Source organism: Misgurnus anguillicaudatus, chromosome 17 (assembly GCF_027580225.2).
Source record: "Misgurnus anguillicaudatus chromosome 17, ASM2758022v2, whole genome shotgun sequence".
In the NCBI taxonomy this organism is placed as follows: Eukaryota; Metazoa; Chordata; class Actinopteri; order Cypriniformes; family Cobitidae; genus Misgurnus; species Misgurnus anguillicaudatus.
In genome coordinates this window covers 24,609,645-24,632,247 of record NC_073353.2, presented here as the reverse complement: position 1 = coordinate 24,632,247, position 22,603 = coordinate 24,609,645, and the positions used below count along the sequence as shown (strand labels likewise).

Genomic DNA, 22,603 nt, shown 5'->3' with positions numbered 1-22,603 from the left:
CTAGTGCATAAATTCAGCCTGCCCTAAATCAAGCCTGCTGAAAAGACCAGCTTAGCGCAGCATGCATTTCCAGGCTGGTTAATGTTGGTTTTGGCACTAATCTGCTGATAGACCAGCATTGCTGTGCTGGCCTTTCTAGTTAAGCGGGTGAGCTAAGAAAATCTAGCTGGTCCTTTCGCGCCTCATCCTGTAGACAAGCATCCAAAACAAATCATATGCTGTTGCTGCTAGTTTACTATAGGGGACACTAGGATGCGTACATTACAAGGTTGTCATGTTAATGCTCCCTAAAGGTAATTTCGGTAGAGATAAGCAGCAATAACCGGTACGTTATTCTAGTGCATTAGAATAATAATAGCCTAGGGTCAGTATACCCTATATAATATACCATATATATATATATATATATACAGTGAGGAAAATAAGTATTTGAACACCCTGCTATTTTGCAAGTCTCCCACTTAGAAATCATGGAGGGGTCTGAAATTGTCATTGTAGGTGCATGTCCACTGTGAGAGACATAATCTAAAAAAAAATCCAGAAATCACAATGTATGATTTTTTAAAACTATTTATTTGTATGATACAGCTGCAAATAAGTATTTGAACACCTGAGAAAGTCAATGTTAATATTTGGTACATTAGCCTTTGTTTGCAATTACAGAGGTCAAACATTTCCTGTAGTTTTTCACCAGGTTGGCATACACTGCAGGAGGGATTTTGGCCCACTCCTCCACACAGATCTTCTCTAGATCAGTCAGGTTTCTGGTCACTGAGAAACACAGCTCCATTAAAAAGTTTAGGTTTAGGTCTGGAGACTGGCTAGGCCACGTTAGAACCTTGATATGCGTCTTACAGAGCACTCCTTGGTTATCCTGGTTGTGTGCTTTGGGTCATTGTAATGCTGGAAGACCCAGCCTTGACCCATCTTCAATGCTGTAACTGAGGGAAGGAGGTTGTTCCCCAAAATCTTGCAATACATGGCCCCGGTCATCCTCTCCTTAATACAGTGCAGTCGCCCTGTCCCATGTGCAGAAAAACACCCAAAGCATGATGCTACCACCCTATGCTTACAGTAGGGATGGTGTTCTTGGGATGGTACCCATCATTCTTCTTCCTCCAAACACGTTTAGTGAAATTATGACCCAAAAGTTCTATTTTGGTCTCATCTGACAACATGACTTTCTCCCATGACTTCTCTGGATCATCCAAATGGTCATTGGCAAACTTAAGACGGGGCTGGACATGTGCTGGTTTAAGCAGGGGAACCTTCCGTGCCATGCATGATTTCAAACCATTACGTCTTAGTGTATTACCAACAGTAACCTTTGAAACGGTGTTCCCAGCTCTTTTTAGGTCATTGACCAGCTCCTCCCGTGTAGTTCTGGGCTGATTTTTCACCTTTTTTAGGATCATTGAGACCCCACGAGGTGAGATCTTGCATGGAGCCCCAGTCCGATGGAGATTGACAGTCATGTTTAACTTCTTTCATTTTCTAATGACAGTGGACCTTTTTTCACCAAGCTGCTTGGCAATTTCCCCGTAGCCCTTTTCAGCCTTGTGGAGAAGTACAATTTTGTCTCTAGTGTCTTTGGACAGCTATTTGGTCTTGGCCATGTTAGTAGTTGGATTCTTACTGATTGTATGGGGTGGACAGGTGTCTTTATGCAGCTAACGATCTAATTTAGGATAATAAATGGAGTGGAGGTGGACATTTTAAAGGGAGACTAACAGGTCTTTGAGGGTCAGAATTCTAGCTGATAGACAGGTGGTTAAATACTTATTTGCAGCTGTATCATACAAATAGTTTTAAAAAATCATATATTGTGATTTCTGGATATTTTTTAGATTATGTCTCTCACAGTGGACATGCACCTACAATGACAATTTCAGACCCCTCCATAATTTCTAAGTGAGAGAACTTGCAAAATAGCAGCGTGTTCAAATACTTATTTTCCTCACTGTATATGTGTATATATATATTGGAATAGGTGCGATACTCTTCTGCATATGTATTTCATTCCTTATAACTGTGCGGAAATATACAGTTGTGTATATGAAACAATGTGTATATATATATTTATATATTTTTTTCCTTTTATCATTATTTTCATTAAATTGTTTTGTATGTCTGTCTTTTTTTCTGTCTCTCAGTAGAGCTGATGTACACCGTGGAGTTGGCTGGTGGATTAGGTGCGATTCTTCTGCTCTTGGCTTTGCTGTTGTCTATATATAAGTGCTACAGGATTGAACTGCTGCTCTGCTACAGGCATCACTTTGGTGGTGAAGATACTGATGGAGGTAAACGCCACACTGACTCCCCCTGCTGATGTTACCGAGTATAACACTGCAGCAATCACATAACACCTTATTTAACACTTTTTTTATATATATAATTTTTTCCTCCTCTCAGTATCTGCTGCGTTTTCTTTCCTCAGATAATAAAGAATACGATGCCTACCTGTCCTACAGCAAGGTGGAGCTGGATCAATGGGGTCAGGAATTGCAGGAAGAGGAGCGCTTTGCTCTCGAGATCCTCCCGGATGTCCTGGAGAAACATTACGGCTACAAACTCTTCATCCCTGACCGCGATCTAATCCCTACGAGCAGTATGTGCAGAACGTGTGTTATGTGTGCGTATGTCCGCGTTGGCGTGTTTGTATTGTATTTATTTGGTAGATGTTCCAAACATTTTCAGTATGAAATGCCAGAAGTTCCCAGGATTTTCTGGGGTAACCATGGAAATGGTTGCTTGTGAAGTTTTAGTAGCGAATTCAGAAAAGCACAGGTCAGAAAAAAAGCAGATTTTAGAGACACTTTGATCGTTTATAATCAAGCGTGGCATTTCAGCTCATAAACATAACGGGAGTGCGCTAGATTTACCTTGCTTTCTAATGTCTACTACAAAGTAATGAAATCATTCGTAATTAAAATCTAATTGAACCCCCTCAGCTGTGGTAATATGACCTGAAAGCCTTATGTTAACTTGACGAATACAAAATGGTCGTTGTTAAAAATGCTGTCCATGATTTGGAAAAGTTTCTGGCTTATACATTAATAACAATATTAAAAGTTTTGCTTTCCAAGCCATCAGTGCCTGTCAGTGTGACACTGTATGTTTGTTTGCATCATGATTTGATGTCTGTGTCCAGTGTTTGTGTGCCGTGTCTGAAAGCTGAATGTTTATGTCCAGGTATGAGCAGTGATCATTACCAGGATGACACACATCTTCTTAGAGGTACAGCTTTTTTTTTAATGCAAAGACATTGACATGCGTGCACACCTGTACAGTGCACGCGACATGCATACTTTCTGCATGCATATCGGTCGATCTGACGCTCATCATGAGTGACTGTGGTTGTTGTGTCTTAAATGTGTATTTGTCCACTTTTGTATGTTGTTTTTTTTTTGTACTTTTTAGTCCCAGTAATCTGACATATGGCTTGATGCTCATCTCTTGCTCTCTCTGTCCTGTAGCGTACATAGAGGATGTATCTCGCTGCGTAGACATGAGTAAGCGTCTGATCATCGTGCTGACCCCGAGCTACGTGCTGCGCCGCGGCTGGAGTATATTTGAGCTGGAGTCCCGTCTGCGCAACTCTCTGGTTTCGGGGGACGTTAAAGTGATCTTAATTGAGTGCGCCGATCTGCGAGGAGTCATTAACTACCAGGAGGTGGAGGAGTTAAAGCACTCCATTAAATGCCTGAGCGTGGTGCACTGGAACGGCCCGCAGAGCAACAAGCCCGGCTCGCGCTTCTGGAAGCAACTCCGCTACACCATGCCCTACCGCCGCCCCCAGCAAACCCTGACCAATCACGCGCTGGACGCCGGCGAACCCGGCCCCTTCGTCGACCTGCAAACCGTGTCGGCCATCTCCATGGCGACGGCGACGTCTGCAGCCATGGCGCCGGCTCACCCCGAGCTGCGCCCGTCCCTGCGGAGCTCCTACCGGTCGCATTCGCTGGCGCGGCAGAAACAGTCGCATTACCGCAGCTACGACTACGAGTTGCCCTTCGCGCCCGGTGGCACGCTGCCACCCCAGCACACCTACTGCAACCTGCCCCTCACGCTCCTCAACGGGCAGCGACCCGTCAACAGCAAGACCCTGCGCCAACACAGCCTGGACGAGCACCACGGCAACAACGCTATGCTCCCGCTGCTGCCTAGAGAGACGAGCATCTCCAGCGTTATCTGGTAGTACCGAGACAACAAGCGCATCCAGTTTAAGCTGCTATAGCCAGGGTATATGCCAGGCCTGGCTTACAGAAGACTAAATACACTGATGTCACTGGAATACAACACAGGACGCACCGAGGTTAGTGGGTTCCTGTGAGCAAAACGATGATTCTGTCTACGGTAAGTGGGTTTGAGGATGTCTTACCCACTTAATCTTTTTTCTGGGCATTGCTCCAGCAGCGAGGGATTACATAGTGCCATACCAGTTTTATCTAGCTGGGACAGTAGGCATGAACCGAGCATACAAAGTCACACCACACCGAGGTATACAGGGTCTCGTGTAGATGTTAGTGTTATCTTTGTAGCACCACCGTCTTCCCGTCTTCTTGTTTTTCGTTTGACCATGGCGTCTTTATTTTTCGACACGTTAGCATTAAATGCTTTTTCGTCCTTGTTTATTTTCCTTGTTTTTTTAAGTTTTACACGGACGTTTGATCGAGATTGTTTTTTTTCTACCTATTTTTAAAACTGGACTGAAATAGCCTATGTTTTAACTACTGTCATTTCGCTCAAAAGCTACTACGTTTTGTTCAGTCTCTTCTACTTCTGTTGTCCGATGTAAGGTATGTATTTATGGTTTTGATTGCAAATTTTTTTTATAAAAAAGGAAATATATCACAAATTATGCAAAATATACAAAAGCCTAAAGGGGATGACCTAAAGGGGTGAAAGGAGCCGGGCGGAGAGCGGTGCTGTCTTCTCTCAGCGGATGTGCAGGAGAACCGGCACCATTTCTCAAATACTAAAGGGGATTTTAAATGACAAGAAATCTATTTTTATATCTAAAGAGTGATGTTTCTCTCTAATACCACAGGGTCATTGGGACTATGGGACTGAGGACTCTTATTTGTGAATTTGGGTATTTTATAAAGTTTACTAGATTGTTCTCATCTGTGGAATAAGAAAAGGAAATGTTTTCTCTGAACTTACGAAACAATAACCGATTGCATTTTTACGTTTCTTTCTTTCTTTCTTTCATTTCTTGATAATTTAGGACTTTGGATTTCGCAGCCAGACCTTTTTCACATTTCTGATCTGTTTAACTCTCAGTCTGATGTCATAACTCACTGGTTACATGCTTGTCTTTTTCTCCTCTAGCTGCTGTGTAACTCAGATACATGCTGGCATGTTTCACAGGGAAACACAGGCCTGTAAACTTGCATTCTAATATAGAGTGTGAAACGAAATAACACGGCTCAAACACATAATACATACAATACGGTTTAATAAATGCCCAAAGTCAGCATTATATATTTGTTGTATCTTGTCTTATGGCAGCATGTACTGACTTTAAAGGGGGGAAAACAAAGTTAAAATCCGAACGTCGAAATCAAACAGTAAGAGGTCTAACTGTAAAAAATCTGAAACTATTCCTGTAATTTCCTTTTTTGTCTATTTTTACAAATTCAGTTGCAAAAAAAAAGTTGTTTATAAAATGAATTAGAATTATGTATGAATGTTTACCTCTTGAGTATGCCTAGAGACTAGTTGTGTATCCTGATTTGAATATTTACTGTAATATGAAAAACAGCTATCACAGAGAGATGTGTAATCTCTCTAGATGCACAATCATTTTTTTTCTTTTTATATTGTTTCCCACTGTGTACAGTAAAGTCACAAACCACTATAAGCTGGTCGGTGAAATTCTCTGTGTGTTTGTACAGTATGTATGTTTGGTTTACGTAACATCAGGCCTGTATGATATGACATTTTAACAAAACATTTTTGAACTAAAATACAGGGTTGTATATTCTAGATATGAAGAGTTTCGTTGCAAAACGAGATAACCACCATTTTTTTATTGTTCAGAAATCTTGTTTTTTGGTTGTGCATTCCAATTAATTTCAATGCAACTGCAGTTGGTTTGTTTTGATTTAAACCTTCATAACTTAACAAATACAGCTAAGTAGCACCATAAAACAAAATAATAACATGATAACATAATAATAAACATGTTTTGTCAAAAATGTTAAAAAATGGATTTATCTCGTTTTGCAACGAAACTCTTCATATATTGCTTAAACATTAATAACCTAAGCAAGTAACAATACAGAATACAACACATGAACACTGAAAAAAGTGATTCATTGAATTTGATCAATTTTTTTAAGGTAAGTGGTTGCAGTCAATTTGTGTAAGCTACATTTAAACAAAAAAAGATTAGTAACGTAAAATAAAATATAAAACTTGTTTAAATGTAGCTTAAATAGATTGATTGCAACCTTACCTTACCTTAAAAAATTGATTAAATTCAATGAATCATTTTTTCAGTGAATAGACAAAAATATGTTTTTATAAAACTGATTCTTAGGTATATTTACCTCTTTAAAGGGGACAATCACAAGACTTTTTAAAGATTAAAATAAATATTTGGTGTCCCTAGAGTAAATATGTGATGTTTTAGCCCAAAATACCATAAAGATAATTTATTATAACATGTTATAATTACCACTTTGTTGGTGTGGGCAAAAATGTCCCGTTTTTGGGTGTGTCCTTTAGCATGCAAATGAGCTGATATCTGCAATAAATGCCAGTGTTGCGTGGATAGTGCAGATTAAGGGCTGGTATTAACTCCTTCTTACATCACAAGGGGAGCCAAATTTCAATGACCTATTTTTTCACATGCAGAGAATGGTTTACCAAAACGAAGTTACTGGGTTGTTGTTTTTATTTTACATTTTCTAGGTTGATAGAAGCACTGGGGACCCAAATATAGCACTTTAACATGGAAAAAGTCATTATATGAAAAAAAAAATAGATATATCATATATTTGTGTATTATCACTAAAAATGTGAGACTCTGTGTGGTACATAACCTTTGATGTGATTAATAACTTTATTATTTTATTAGAGCATTTTGTCATAATGCAATGTTAGCTTGACGAAGTTTTAATGTAAATCTCTAATTTGAAATCTGTTACATTCCCCAGACCTGACATAGTTCAAGTCTGACTTAAAGGAATATTCAATTTTCTTGGGGGAGGGATCCAGATAATTTGCTCGCCACCGTGTCGTCCGGGGTGTTGATGTGTTTCTTTGTTCAGTCGAGAGGAAGTTGTGTTTTTTGAGGAGAGCATTGCGGGGTTTTTCTCATTTTAATGGACTTTGGTAGACACCAACAATTAATAATTAACACGTAACGGAGTTTCAAAGGACTATAAATGATCCCAAACGAGGCATAAGGGTCTTATCTAGCGAAACGATTGTCATTTTTGACAATAAAAATAAAAAATATGCCCTTTTAAACCACAACTTTTCGTCTAGGTCCGGTCCAGGGCGACCTAACGTAAATGCGTAGTGACGTAGGGAGGTCACGTGTTACATATATAAAACGCACATTTGCGGACCATTGTAAACAATAAACTGACACAAAGACATTAATTAGTGTCATTCGACATACAACAACGTAGGAACGGTCCTCTTTCAACAACACTTGTAAACACTGGGGCGTAGTTTCGTGTTCGTCCTCTGTGACCTCTTTGACGTCATGACGTATTGCGTGGGGTCACGCTGGCGCATCACGACCAGATCTAGACGAGAAGTTGTGCTTTAAAAGTGTATATTTGTTATTTTTATTGTCAAAAATGACAATCATTTTGCTAGATAAGACCCTTATGCCTCGTTTGGGATCATTTATAGTCCTTTGAAACTCCGTTACGTGTTAATTATTAATTGTTGGTGTCTATTAAAGTCCATTAAAATGAGAAAAATCCTGCAATGTTTTCCTCAAAAAACATAATTTCTTCTCGACTGAACAAAGAAAGACATCAACATTTTGGATGGCGTCGTGGTGAGTAGATTGTCTGGATTTTTCTTTTACGAAAATGGACTATTCCTTTAATTTAGACTACATAGAGCTAGCTAGCAAGCAAGCAACCGACATTTTAGGCCTGGATCTACAGACAAGGCTTAGCTAAACTACTAGGTTTTGGTTAAATTCAGATGTTTAAGCATATTTTATAAAATGCCTGAGAAAAAGACAATACTGGTGTGTGTATCTTAAGACAAATCAATGAAACTGGTATATTTTAAGATCTGTCAGTGTGAGACAACGATAGTGTGCAGGATTTTCTGTGTTTGTGTCTACATTTGGACTTCATTGTCTTCTCCTACGCACCTGCAGGTGTGCGACATTGACTTCATTGACAACTCAAACATGTGTTTTAGTCTAGGACTAGCCTTGAGCCTCTGAAACCTGGGGTATATGACAATTATTTTCAATCCAACTTTTAAAGTTTGTTTTTCAAAATGAAATTTATCAAGCCTACTATACTAATTATTTTTTAGAATACGTAAATATATTCCAAATTATATTTTTGATATGAAATGTAAGCCACCTGTGGCTGGCATGCTCTTTTATTATTTATTTAAATTGTATTTTTGGAATAGGAACCACCAAAATTTCACTACTTTTAGTCACTACTTTTAAGTTTTAGTAGCTTGACCCCAATTATTGTACTATTTTTTTTCATTGTGGGGAGTGAGTATGATGAATAACTTTAGATTTAAAGGCAAACTTGATATTGTAATATATTACATTTAAATCATATTTTTGGTTTGGACAAAACAGTGTTTCCCAAGATCTGGGTGAAAAGGCTCCCCAAAAACAAAACGAAAGCTCCAAGGCCCCGTCATTTTTTTTTCTTGTTAGTAAAAATAGAAAGAAGTACAGCATATACATAGATTTTCTATTTGCATAAAATGATCAACATTTATTACACTTTAGTAAGGTTATTTTTTTGTGAATTATGTGCACTATCATAAAATTTCATAATCATACTCTGGTAAAGATAAGATCATAAAATATATATTGTAAATCCATATTTTTTTTACATGTGACATGTGTAACAGAAGCTGCATAGTTCACTTATCTATTTCAATAAATGAAAAACTTATACTTTACAAACATTTGAATTAAAATTTTGATTTAGCCTAGGCTACGGTTCCCCTGCAATACGGCCCAATTTAAAAAAAACATTGTTAATATAAATTACTAGAAAAGTTATTTGACACTGTAGTGTTTTTTAACTTTACCATAGTAAATAAGTATACCACAGTATTATCTAAGATGAGTAGAGTATAAAGATCAAGGTCCATTTGGACCCATTTTGAAAACTTGGAACATCTTTGTGTGGTCAGCAAATCACTTATATCATTTACATTTTTTTACATATTACATGTATGCATATTAAGTATACATTTTTTCAGCGTAGTGAACCGAACGCACAGCATTTGTGTTGCTTAAACATGGGCATGCATCTGGTAGAGCTGAGACATCTGGTGTTCACTAATAAGGTATGTATGAAATATTTCACACTGAATCTTCTGAGCATCTAAGGGCCAAAAGTGATAAAAAAAAGCCTGAAAAATATGCACACTACAAATAATATTACATTCACACAGTGTACATTAATCATTTTCAGCAAGAGAATAAGGACATTGAGGCTTTAGTGGACAGTAGTGGATGTTAAAGAAGACAAGAAGAACAACAACATGTTTGCTGCAAAGCAAGTATCAATAAAGATAGTGGCAAAAAAAATAAAAAGTAAATCCCTTCAGATGAGATAAATGCTCTGCTTCTGCCCTAAACCTGGTGGTTTAAAATTCCTGTTTTAAATCCTGGTGTTTAAAAACAGGCAGGACATTAGAGATCAATGCAAAGGAAAAGTAGTGGCCTCCTTCAGATTGAGCATATCTGAAATCCATAGCAACATTGTCCATGGCAACACTTTTGGATACAATATTAATGACTGATGTGCTGATGCTCTAGTCAAGGGCTGCATTACTGAATGCAGTGTGTTCATCCATGAATTATCAATACTGCTGCCACCAGTTAACCAGTGCCATAAACATTATCAATAGCCCCTTCAGCAGGAGGATAGGGACGTGGAAAGGAAAACTTTTGAAACCTGAACAATAATGACACTTTCTGTTGTTTTATTCTTATCGCACATATCTTCCCTTTAACCTGTAGACCTATGTGGTTTTAAATATTTAAAATATTGTTGAGGTCCTATTTCTAATTAAAATGGGGAAAGTGAGAGTTCATTGTATATGTTAATGGTAGCCTTAAATAATATTAAAAACCAGAATACAATCCCTAATATTTAATGGCATTTAATCTTTTTAAAAACAAAAATATTATATTTTTAATAAACCCTGTTTTATAAAACGTGTCATGTTGAATACGAGTTGCCAATACATCGTTTTCACCACCAGATGTCACCCGCATGCAGTTTCGAGTGCTTTAAAAAAAATCCTTTAGGGCAGGAGTGGGGAACCCTGGTCCTGGACGGTCACTGTCCTGCAGTGTTTGGTTCCGGCCCTGGTTAAACACACCTGAAAAATCTAATTCAAGTCTTCAGGATTACTTGGAATTTTTTTTTTTAACCTCCCCTCCCTCATGTAATGCTGTACTTCTTCTCAATGCTCTGTCAACCTGTTCTGTCTACCCCCCACTGTTTTTTATGTATTGTATGTATGGACAGGTTGATGGCTGTAATTTCGTTGTACTTGTACAATGACAAATAAATCTTCATTCATTCATTCATTCATTAAATTCAGGTGTGTTTGATTAGGGTTGGAACTAAACTCTGCAGGACAGTGGCCCTTCAGGACCAGGGTTCCCCACTCCTGCTTTAGGGAAACGAATGGACAGAATATATTATTATTATTTTAGTTTGTATTTTTTAGACTAATAAAACAATTATGATTAGTATTATGCTTGCTGCATATCTAATCTTTTGGGTTCTTACTAAATTTAATCCCACGTTTTTTTTCCGGGGCTGGATCCAGAGAACATTTCTGGAATGCTGATCAATATGTCAAAACACCAAGGTATTAAAGGTGCAGTGTGTAATTTTTAGAAATATCTCTTGACAGAAATGCAAAATAATATATAAAACTATATTATCAGGGGTGTATAAAGACCTTTCATAATGAACCGTTGTGTATTTTTTACCTTAGAATGAGACCTTTTTATCTACACACAAGGGGGGTCCCCTTACATGGAAGCCGCCATTTTGTGCCGCCATGTTCATACAGAAGCCCTTAATGGACAAACTTTTTTACTAAGTTGTCTCCAACGATGACGTTTTTCCGGTGGCGGCTACCGTAGCTTTTCTATGTGTTTCAAAAGCGATAGATAAGCAGTGGACTTAGCTGTTGGTTGCAGTTCGCAACCTCACCACTAGATGCCACTAAACTTTACACACTGCACCTTTAAAGACCCACTGTGCTTTTAAATGTGCAGCATTATTTGATGATGTGACGTCAGTTTAATTGAAACAACGGAACTATCGCAAAGACCCTCCCACTTTTTAAAATACGTACTGAAAAGGGCCGGTCACACAAGACATTTCGTTCCATTGACTTCCATTCATACGCATGCGCCAGATTGGAAACGCAAGCTTGTGCGATGATATTTTGCAGGTCGCTGCTTAGCAAAGTTCAAGTCTGGTGAGCTCAGGCCTGATTATTCATATTACGTGGAGCGTTGTGACCGGGTGTGTTCATTTGTTTATTTTTGTGATAAGTTTCATTTTAGCTAGTAATTTGATGCTATAGAAACGGGGTGTGCCATTGTGATTGACAGCTTCGAGGTAAGATTGAAAATATAACTTACTATTAATTTTCGCTTACTGTTATTTAACACCGACAAAATTAGTTGTTTTTAACTTACCTTATTTTAGCAAAGCCAGTCAAATAAGACGTTCAAGGGGCATGGTTGAATTGGGCGCGCAAGCGTTTGGGCGGAAGTCTGGTTCCTTCTGAGCATGCCCTGGCTCCAAAACACATTTTTGTGTAACATGTCAGTGCCTATCGGCATACATTTTACGTTCAGTTTATTTATATGGAAGGAAGCACTTCAGCATCTAAAGAGCATTTGACTGGACAGGAAATTTGATGAGAAGTTGAAGTGTAGGGTGATGTCCCTACTGAAAAATCCAGCTAAGACCAGCATAAGCTGGTGAACTGGTTTTGCTGGTGTAGGAAGCTGGTTTTGCTGGTGTAGCAAACTGGTCTAGCTGTGTTTTGGTCACATTTTAAGCTGGTCTAGCTGGACTTAGATGGTCATGCTGGAATACCAGCTGGCCCACCAGCATGACCAGCTTTGTCAGGCTTGGAGGACCAGCGTAAACCAGCTACCAGCTTATGCTGGTTTTAGCTGGATTTTTCAGTAGGGGTCATAAAAAGTCTAGAACTTTTAGCGCATGTGCCAAACTGTAGGTTTTGAAAGCTTATATCTTCTGTATAATAATTTTTTCTGTGTTTTGGACCATACAATTTTATATTTATTCTTAAGCCTAATGTATTTATACTAAAATATTTTATTTTAATTTCATGGGGGCTTTAATGTTTTACAGAAGAAGGATAAGACCTCATTTAAGATTAAAAATTATTTGTGGCTATGAACGTGAACGAATCAACAATTATAAAGTGTTTTCTTTTTCATTCTTTTCCCTGCAAGTACAGTAATCCAAAACCTACTTACCAACGGCCTTTTAAAACAAAACAAATTTTGATTGCTTTACATGTCAGTCAGACTACGCTTCCTGTCTACTGTTTAGCAAGAACCGCCCACTTATACAGGAAAACTGTCTGACTGACACGTATTGTAACCAATCACAATTCTTCACAGCAACAGTTCGGTTTGGGGGGCGGGTAAATCTGAATTCGACCATAATGATGGCACAGGGGTCTTCAGAAAAACCGAATACTTTAGTGAAAGATCCGTGTTTGCTTTGTGGTCAGGAGTTCCATCAATCCAAAACGAATAAGCATCGGCTGTTTAACGGATACAAATCTAAAAGCAAAGCGGAATTTACCGTTGTGCTGGAGGGATTTGTTGGACGCAAATTTAGGGACACGACACTGGCCATCTGCACGTCGTGCAGAACTCTCATTATGAGGTACGATCGCGTATCTAAAGACGCAGAAAGAATAAAAATGCTTGTTGACGACATGTGGAAGAAGAACAGGGAGAAACGCTGTGCTGCTTCAACACCTAAACTAGAAGTGAAGCGACAACGCAAACTGATCGACACAACAACAACATATGATGAAGCCTGCAACATTGCATCCAACTCTCTACAGGCCACCGAAGGAGACATATCTGCAGCTAAGGTTTGTAAATTTACTATCTAACGTTACGTAGATATCTACGTAGTTTTCTAACTGTGACGGTCAGTTATGGGCATTTTTAAAAGTCCCGCTACCAACTGTCTCAAACAAGCTCTTTACACTTCAACTGTGTTGAACATGCAAACCTTAAATTCTGTCAATTAATTAACCTCTATCACAAATACACACAGCGGCCTGGAAACGTTTTTAATGAAACAAACACTTGTGCACCCAGACTTCAGGAACTTCCGTAGCGGCCAACCAATCAAATTGCAGGATTCAAGTAGTTGCACATTGTGGAGAGACACAACATGTGAGGAACACACAGGCTGTATAGACGGTTTCAGCAGTAACAACAAACGTCTTTCGTGGAACAAACATAACTTACAGTAAACTTTAGCGAAGAATAAATAACAACAGTCATTTTAGATTATTTTATTTCTAATAACAAGCAAAACAAGTAGATTACCTTAGTTCAAATTTATAGCTACAGTGTATCAAAAACTGCACTGAGCTAACATTACCGTGTAAAATGTGTACTATATGTACAATGTTAAAGGCGGGGTGCATGATCTCTGAAAGCCAATGTTGACATTTGAAATCACATAAAAAACTTTCTTTTGATAGACCCGCCCCACACATACGCAACCCAGGCAATGATGTCGGTTAGTAGACACGCCCCTTACTGCTAGAAGTGTGTTTTGGTATTCGGCCCGACTCCCTTTTGCAAAGTGTTTTTCAAAACACCACTGATAGTGACATGTAGTACTAAAGTGTTTTACTCACATAAGCTGCACCATTCTGTCCAGATCCAATATTGATGGAATAGCATTGCTTTTTAATCGCAGTCTCTCTTCAAATCCAGCGTTCTTCTGAACATCCAAACACGGAGCAAGGGTTATGCTTCCCTTGTTTGATAGGAATGATGTCTCTCGGCGAAAAACAGTGGCGCGAGTACGGTTGACGTTTAGCCATCCTTGCTCTAACTTGTTATAGGAAAACTCACTGAACTACACGTATTCTGTGGGCGCTGTCTCAAGTTGGAGAGCTTATGAATAGTAATGAGCTTGATCAATTCCAGGTCACACTGAGCAGCTTTTCTAATTGACCTGATTTCTCCGCTTATTTCTTTTCAGTGGCTAGAGCTGACAGAGGAGGTAGAAGTTAATTTTCACATTCACGACACAACACAAACACATATGGAGCTAACACATATAAAAAAATACAAGTAAAAAACTTTTGTGTGGAAGGGCACCTTTAAATCCAAAAAGTAAAACTGATCTAATTACTTGCCAGTTAGTCAGACTAGTTTTTATGCATAGTAGGGCTGTAACGATATATTGCGTGTCCCATCAAAAAGACATGTCTAAAATCGAATCTGCATTGCGATTCTGTGTTTCATGCACAGCTAGTGCGTGTACTATGCCGTTTTGGTCAGTAAGAAGTCCGTTATCAATCTAAAATCATTTTGAGTCTGAGTCATTTGTAAAGTGCATTTAAAAAAGAAACACTTGTTAAAGGGGCCCTGGCATGAAAATTAGACTTTTTCCATGTTTAAGTGATATAATTGCCAATTGGGTTGCAAGTGCTTCTATCAACCTAGAAAATGTGAAAAAGATCAACCCATTAACTTCGTTTTGGTAAAACATTCTCTACAAGCACATACAAAAATAGGTCGTTGAAATTTGGCCCTCTTTATGATGTCATAAGGAGCTCTTATTATAATAATACCGCCCCCTTTATCTGCACTATCCAACCACAGCACTGCTATTTAGTGCAGAGAGTAAGAGGGAGAAAAGAAGGACTTGACAGCACAATTGAGTTTCAATTACAACAAACCACCATCATTGTGATCAGTGTTTGCACTTTATCAGCTCATTTGCATTTTAAAGGACACACCCAAAACGGCACATTTTTGCACACATCAACAAAGTGTCAATTTTAACATGTTATAATAAATTATCTATATGATATTTTGAGCTAAAACTTCACATATGTGCTCTGGGGACACCAAAGATTTATTTGACATCTTAAAAAAGTCTTGTGCCATGGCCCCTTTAAACAAAATCATTCAAAATATTCTTTATTATCATGAAAATACCTGAAACAATCTGAAGAACGGCGATATACATATTTCTGTAGACATTTCCTGGAATAGGATTTGTAATGCTACTTCTTCTGTGGCACAATTGGAGTTTCTGCACGAGAGTGACGTAATTAATTCAAATTCATTCATTGAGAAAACGCGCATTTGCACGATAAATCGTTACAGCCCTAATGCATAGTCTTAAAGGAACAATATGTAAGAAATGTATCGTGGTTCGCCGATTATCTTATCAGATTTTCCTGTGGTGCACGGTGCGTTAAAGGGCCATTTCACCGATAGGAACATTAATCTTTATGGAAAATGAGTCATATTTGTAGTCAAAATGTAACATAAATGTAGAATTTTGTGCCTATTTGACAGAGAAAAGACAAAATGTGACTGTAGAGCACATTTGTATGAAAAACTACAACTGCCACTATGCACCACAATGCACAGCTCTGCAAGCCACTCCCATTAATCGGAACACGGCTCAGACATGCTATTATGTACATAAATGCCACGTTAGTAAAACAAAGAAAATAGCCACCACCACTGTGTCTGACTGACACCAATCATGATTTACTTTTAAACGTGATGTTACATTGTGTTACACACAATAACACTCTGGTCTGGTGTGTGGCAAAGTCTTATTCAAACAGTAACGTGCAGTTTCAGATCCGCAGTACAAATGTCTTTCCAAGTACTTAAAAAAAGGGTATGCATTTTAAATGTTTATTTACTTTTACCAATTTTCTTTTTGTCTCTTGTTTACTGTAATTACATTTGTGTTATTATTGCCTCACTGCTCTCACAATATAGACATATAAAACACCGCTCAGATATGCTATTGTGTACATAAATGCCACGTTAGTATAACAAAGAAAATATAAACACTCACTTTAGTCAGACGTCCGTTTATCCCTGCATCCTCCACACAAACGCGTCCCCTGCATAATATCTCCACAGACAAGCTGCCTCAGCTCTTGGAGCTTGTGCTCGTAAACCGAAACACGTCTTTGATATAAGCACGCGACCAGAAACATTCACAAAACAAACGTTCATATCCTTATCTGATCCAGAAATGTTAAACCGAAAGCAAACAGCGCGAGTCCGTCCAAGCTTATATACTCCGCAGCGCGTCTGCTCGTAAACCGAAACATGTCCGTGAAATAAACATTCCAAACGCGCGCAAATTTCCTCTCTTGCCTAGAAACCTTCACCAAACAAACGTTCATATCCTTATCTGATCCAGAAATGTTAAACCGAAAGCAAACAGCGCGAGTCCGTCCAAGCTTATATATACTCCGCAGCGCGTCTGCTCGTAAACCGAAACATGTCCGTGAAATAAACATTCCAAACGCGCGCAAATTTCCTCTCTTGCCTAGAAACCTTCACCAAACAAACGTCCATATCCTTATCTGATGCAGAAATGTAATAAAGCAAGCACACAGCGAGAATACAGGCAGTAGTCTGTCCAAGCTTCTCTACGCAGCAGAGGCCGATGGTTGCTGCGTCTTCACCGGGCTCCTCTACCCAGCCGACGCCCAGGCTCCGGCTTCTCCTCTGGCTTCTGTTCCTACATCTGCCTCAGCTCTTTGCAGTATTGTGGCTCATAAAGGTGCAATGAACAGCGGATTAGAGCATCACGCTTGTAAAATCACCCTCTTCCATGTAATATTGATTAACTTCCACTGTTATTGTAACATGAATTTTGGCTCGCTCCACAACTTCTGTTTAGCTTAGCTTAGCATAAAGATGGCGGCTGGTCGTTTTTTTTCGGTCTGTGTTCGTATATTTTCGTAAGTCCCACCCACTTATCTGTAATTGGTCTGAAGCGTGAGTGGGTCCCACCCATAGCCCCCACCTTGGAAAAATGAGGAATGAGTGTCTGTAGTCTTTCACACTCAATAGAGATACAGGATTTCCTTCTTTCAATGGCGCAAAATGACGATTTTTACATCATTGAAAGAAGGAAGTGCCTCACTGAAATCAGTATTTCTCCCCTCTCAGGGGAAACTGAGGGAATGGTGCACGACCATTCAAAAATATGACTGGGGTTCTAACGGTACAAAGCTTAATGCAAATGGGTGAAGTTTCCCTTTAAGAGCGTCTGAATCTACTCGGAAGCACGTTGGGCCGCCCCAATTGCAAATTGTAAATATTCAAATGTTGAATATTTAAGATCAGAAATCTTGTTGTGGGGGGGGGCAGAGGACGCTGTAGATTGTTACGTGAAACGAAACGATAACCAATCACAAAGCGAGCTGATGAAAGATGAAACAATAAAAACTGTATGGTGCAGCATGTGCAGTCTAAAGTGAGAGAGATGTAAAAAAGCAGTCCATTTGTATTAATGCCATTTCTTTATGCTTGTTTGAAGTCACGTTTGGCCGTGAGAAACATCACGAGATTTCCTCTGATCTCGGTGGAGACTCGTGTTATTTGTGAAGTTAATCTGATGGTGTGTGGTGTGCTGCTGTCGTGACCACATTCCACACACTATAGGAACAAACGTGTTAAATCATAAAAAAGTGTCACCATGTTTGTGGTCTTTCACATTTTGAAAATCTGATATTTAAAAAATCTTTTGGTGTGGCCCCAGCTTAAGACTCTGACTAAATCTTTACTTTGTGTTAATGTTTGGTGTTAAATTAAATTGTAGGTGTTCAGTCATTTTCAGACAAAGCTTTGTCATGCTCCTTATCCAAGGTATAAGAGCTGGAAAACATGGATTCTTTGAACTGATAAATTTCTTTCTTTCAGGAGAATCTCAAAACTGGGCTAAAACCACTGCAGGAAAGGTTGCGAATACTCGAAGAGTTAAAAAGGACATTGCATGAAACTGCAGAACATATTGTGGTAAGAATTTAACTGATTAAAAGGGTTAATGTTTGGAAACTACTTGTAAACAGTGGTGGCCGGTGGCTTTTTTTTCAAGGGCACACGATGCAAAGCTCGTCACAACATGTATTTAGCCTTTCATGTGTGTGGCTCGTCATGTCAAAATATCATAAACCCCTTCGAAGCGTCTGCAGCAGACCTGTGTTTTGACATGACGCGTGATGCACAAAGGTTCACATGACGCGCCACATACATATTTTGACATGATGGGCTGAATACATGTTGTGACGAGCTTCGCTTTGTGCGCCTCGAAAAAGAAGTCACCGGCCGCAATTGCTTGTAAATGTGTAAATAATTCTGGGTTCTAAAAAAAATTAGCCATTAGTTTAGCCATAGTATGTTTCTTATCCTGTGTTTCAGTTTCAGACCCAACACATAGAAAAGCAGATTAAGGAGGAGTTTGTACAACTTCGCAAAATGTTAAGTAAAGAAGAAGCAACCAGAATAAAAGCACTGAGAGAGGAGGAAGAGCAAAAGAGCCTGATGATGAAGGAGAAGATTGAAAGAATGGGAAGAGAGATTTCGTCTCTTACAATCACCATCAAGACCATAGAGGAGGAGATGAGAGCTGAAGATGCCCTATTTCTACAAGTATGAAGCATAGCAATGAATAAGTATACTAGTAGAGACTAATGTAACTCTTGTTTTAGTGAATAACAAACATTTGCATTCTGGTTTTTGTTTTTAATAGAACTATGAGACTACTATGAAAAGGTTTGTGTTGTTTTATTACTTTAGTAAAGTTCTGTATCTTGAGTCCCACACAGTGGCGGCTCGTGACTGCTCTTCTGAGGGGCGCAAATTTAAAATATGTGTTCACATGACACTCCGTATTGCTTGTGTTCACAAAATATGTGTTTTTTGCGTCATGTGAACCATGTGCATCATGTGTTTTGTCAAAATAATGCCTGCTGCATACACGTCAAAACCGTTTATGATAAAAGAGACGCTCACATAATACACGCAAGACACTCCCTTAACAGTAAACTTTGATTACGCATGAGATTATGTGAGTATCTGGCAACTGTGAGCGTCTCTTTTATCATAAACCCTTTAGATGCGTCTGCAACAGGCACTTATTTTGACAAGACACGTGATGCACACAGGTTCTCTCGACACGCCAAACACATGACGGGCTACATACATGTTGTGACGAACTTCGCATCGTGCGCCCTCAACAAAAAAGAAGTCACCGGTTGCCACTGGTCCCGCATCATCACTGACTCTTGAAAGTTTTTTTTTTTAGGACCCAATGTGTGTTGCCGGATTCAGAGAACATTTCAGGATTGCTGATCAATGTGCCAAAGCACCTGAGCAACCTGAGGTTTAATCTGCTACATAAGATGCAAGAAAAAGTTGAATTCAGTGAGTGCAAAATTTAACAATGAATTAAAGGAATAGTCCATTTTCTTCAAAAAATCCAGATAATTAACTCATCACCATGTCATCCAAAAAATTGATGTCTTTCTTTGTTCAGTCGAGAAGAAGTTATGTTTTTTTTTTTTGGAAAACATTGCAGGATTTTTCTAATTTTAATGGACTTTAATAGAGCCCAACATTTAATACTTAACTCAACACTTAACAATTTTTTTCAACGGAATTTCAAAGGACTATAAACGATCCCAAACGAGGCATAAGGGTCTTACCTAGCGAAACTATTGTCATTTTTAACAATAAAAATAAAAGATGCACTTTTAAACCACAACTTCTCGTCTAGGTTCGGTCGTGATGCGCAAGCGTGACCCTCACATCAAGAGGTCACAGAGGACGAACGCGAAACTCCGCCCCAGTGTTTACAAGTGTTGAGAAAAAGGATCGTTCTGACGTTGTTGTATGTGGAATGATACTAATTATTTTTCTTGTGTCAGTTTATTGTTTACAATGGTCGGCAAATGTGCGTTTCATATATGCAACACGTGACCTCTCTACGTCACTACACATTTACGTTAGGTCATGCTGGCGTATCACAGGATCGGACCTAGACGAGAAGTTGTGGTTTAAAAGTGCATATTTTTTATTTTTCTTGTCAAAAATGACAATCGTTTTGCTAGATAAGACCCTTATGCCTCGTTTGGGATCATTTAGAGTCCTTTGAAACTCCGTTACGTGTTAATTATTAATTGTTGGTGTCTATTAAAGTCCATTAAAATGAGAAAAATCCTGCAATGTTTTCCTCAAAAAACATAATTTCTTCTCGACTGAACAAAGAAAGACATCAACATTTTGGATGACATGGTGGTGAGTAAATTATCTGGATTTTTCTTTTAAGAAAATGGACTATTCCTTTAAGCGGTTACATTAAATAATACATTTTTTTATTTTATGTGTGCATGTCTGCTACAAATAGTATATATTTTTTTTTATTAAGAATCAACAGAATTGTAAGGAATACATAGTATGTTACAATTAAAACATAATGGTTATTTATTTGCCCTCATGTGCAATTTCTGATGTTTTGTCTTTTCAGCTCCTGTGATTTTGGACCCCAACTCTGCTCATTGTAATCTCATCCTGTCTGCTGATCTAACCAGTGTGAGATACAGTGATGAGGAACGAATAGTTCCTGATAATCCAGAGAGATTTGATATGTTTGCTTGCGTTCTGGGCTCGGATGCCTTCGACTCAGGATCTCACTGCTGGGATGTTGAGGTTGGAGACAGCACAGGCTGGTTTCTGGGTGTAATGACAGAATCTGCTCACAGAAGAAATAAAATCTTCTCCAGGAGTGGAATCTGGCTTGTGGGACATTTTTGTGGTGAATATAAAGCACATATTCCACCACAATCGCCAACACTTTTACCAGTGAAAGACAAACTACAGAGGGTCAAAGTTCAGCTGGACTGGGACAGTGGAAAGCTTTCATTCTCTGATCCTCTAACAAACACACACATACACTCTTTTACACACAGGTTTACAGAGAGATTGTTACCGTTCTTTGGTATTGGCTGTGATATTTCTCCTTTGCAGATCTTACCAGTAAAATCCTCAGGAAAAACAATCAGTTAATGTTTAATTTTGTAGTTATATAAACATTATGAGACATTGGTTTCATAAGTCTTAACATAACGTTCTGAATAAAGTATTTGTCTGCTGCAATGTGTTATTGCTGGTTAAGATGTACAGTATGTTCATCCATATATATATATATATATACAGTGGATATAAAAAGTCTTCACACCCCTGTTAAAATTGCCGGTTTTTGTGATTTAAAAAATGAAAACAAGATGAATAATTTTGGAACCTGTTCCAACTTGATTCTGTACTTCCAACCTATATATTAAAGTTAATAACAATAAGAAAACTTTTGTGGTGAAAAAATTGCAAGTACATTTGTACAATAACCAGGTTGCATAAGTGTGCACACCCTTAAACTAAAAGTTAGTTTAAGCACCTTTAAATTTAATCACAGCATTCAATCTTAATGGGTATGTGTTAATCAATGTCTCATTTTTTTGAATTTGCAATATTTTGCCATGTCTCCTTGCAAAAGCTTTTTAAATCTGTCAAATTGGTTGGGTGTCTCCTGTACACAGCCCTCTTCAGATCACCCCATAGATTTTGGATGGGATTTAGATCCGGACTCTTGCTGGGCCATTCCAAAACCTTGATCTTGTTTTGGTGAAGAAATTCCTGTTGATTAGATGTGTGCTTCTGTCATTGTCATGCTGTAAGGTGAAATTTCTCTTCATTTTAAGTGTTTTGGCAGAAGCCTTTAGGTTTTGGGCCAAAATTGACGGGTATTTGGAGTTATTCATTATTCTATCCACCCTGATTAAAACCCCAGTTCCAGCTAAAAAAAAGCAGCCACAAAGTATGATGCTGTCACCTTTATGCTTTACTGTGGGCATGGGGTTCATTTGGTGATGTGATGTGGGTTTTATTGCACCAAATATATATTTTGGTATAACGGCCCAAGTTCAACTTTGGTCTCAATTGACTATAATACATTATTCCACATGGAGTTGGGATATAGAAATATTTGTTTTTACAAACTTTAGATGGACTTGATGATATTTTTGGTTAAAAAATGCTAATAGCCCAATCATGAAGAATTCAGGAGATTTTTGTCACATGTAGGGAGCAAAAAGTACTTGCCAGATATTGTTACAATTCTTTTAATGTTGCTGTAGGCCTCTCGGCAGCCTTCCTTACCATTTTTTCCTGGTTTTCTCATAAATGATCTTAGTAATGTCAATGTTGTGCCATATTTTCTCCACTTGTGGATTATTGTTTTTACAGTACTCCATGATATATTCA

General features: G+C 38.4%; 2 protein-coding genes across 9 annotated transcripts in view; both read left to right on the top strand.

Annotated features, from left to right (window-relative positions):
- il1rapl1a (interleukin 1 receptor accessory protein-like 1a) overlaps positions 1-10,792 on the top strand; it is a 191,069-nt gene extending 180,277 nt beyond the window's left edge. For 2 of the 8 annotated variants that reach the window (XM_055214892.2, XM_055214891.2), the window contains 4 exons: positions 2,154-2,300; positions 2,438-2,632; positions 3,193-3,237; positions 3,477-5,866. In XM_055214892.2, coding sequence (XP_055070867.1) covers positions 2,154-2,300; positions 2,438-2,632; positions 3,193-3,237; positions 3,477-4,198 — 1,109 coding nt within the window. In that variant the 3' untranslated portion in view covers positions 4,199-5,866. Of the gene's footprint in view, positions 1-2,153; positions 2,301-2,437; positions 2,633-3,192; positions 3,238-3,476; positions 5,867-9,444 lie in introns of those variants that run through there. The other 6 variants (XR_012358353.1, XR_012358352.1, XM_055214894.2 and 3 more) reach the window with 6 other exon arrangements.
- A 1,946-nt stretch (positions 10,793-12,738) lies between these two features.
- LOC129451609 (E3 ubiquitin-protein ligase TRIM35) lies at positions 12,739-21,446 on the top strand. Its single transcript, XM_055214898.2, has 6 exons — positions 12,739-13,362; positions 18,209-18,304; positions 18,707-18,937; positions 19,038-19,060; positions 19,593-19,711; positions 20,814-21,446. The coding sequence occupies exons 1-6, from the start codon at positions 12,922-12,924 to the stop codon at positions 21,350-21,352; spliced, it is 1,449 nt and encodes a 482-aa protein (XP_055070873.2). The 5' UTR covers positions 12,739-12,921; the 3' UTR covers positions 21,353-21,446.
- The last annotated feature ends 1,157 nt before the right edge of the window (positions 21,447-22,603 follow it).

Coding starts and splice junctions, on each gene's coding strand:
- LOC129451609 (XM_055214898.2), top strand. CDS start 12,922: ATGATGGCACAGGGGTCTTCAGAAAAACCGAATACTTTAGTGAAAGAT. Junction 13,363..18,208: donor GAGACATATCTGCAGCTAAG/GTTTGTAAATTT, acceptor TCTTTCTTTCAG/GAGAATCTCAAAACTGGGCT. Junction 19,712..20,813: donor GCAAGAAAAAGTTGAATTCA/GTGAGTGCAAAA, acceptor TTGTCTTTTCAG/CTCCTGTGATTTTGGACCCC.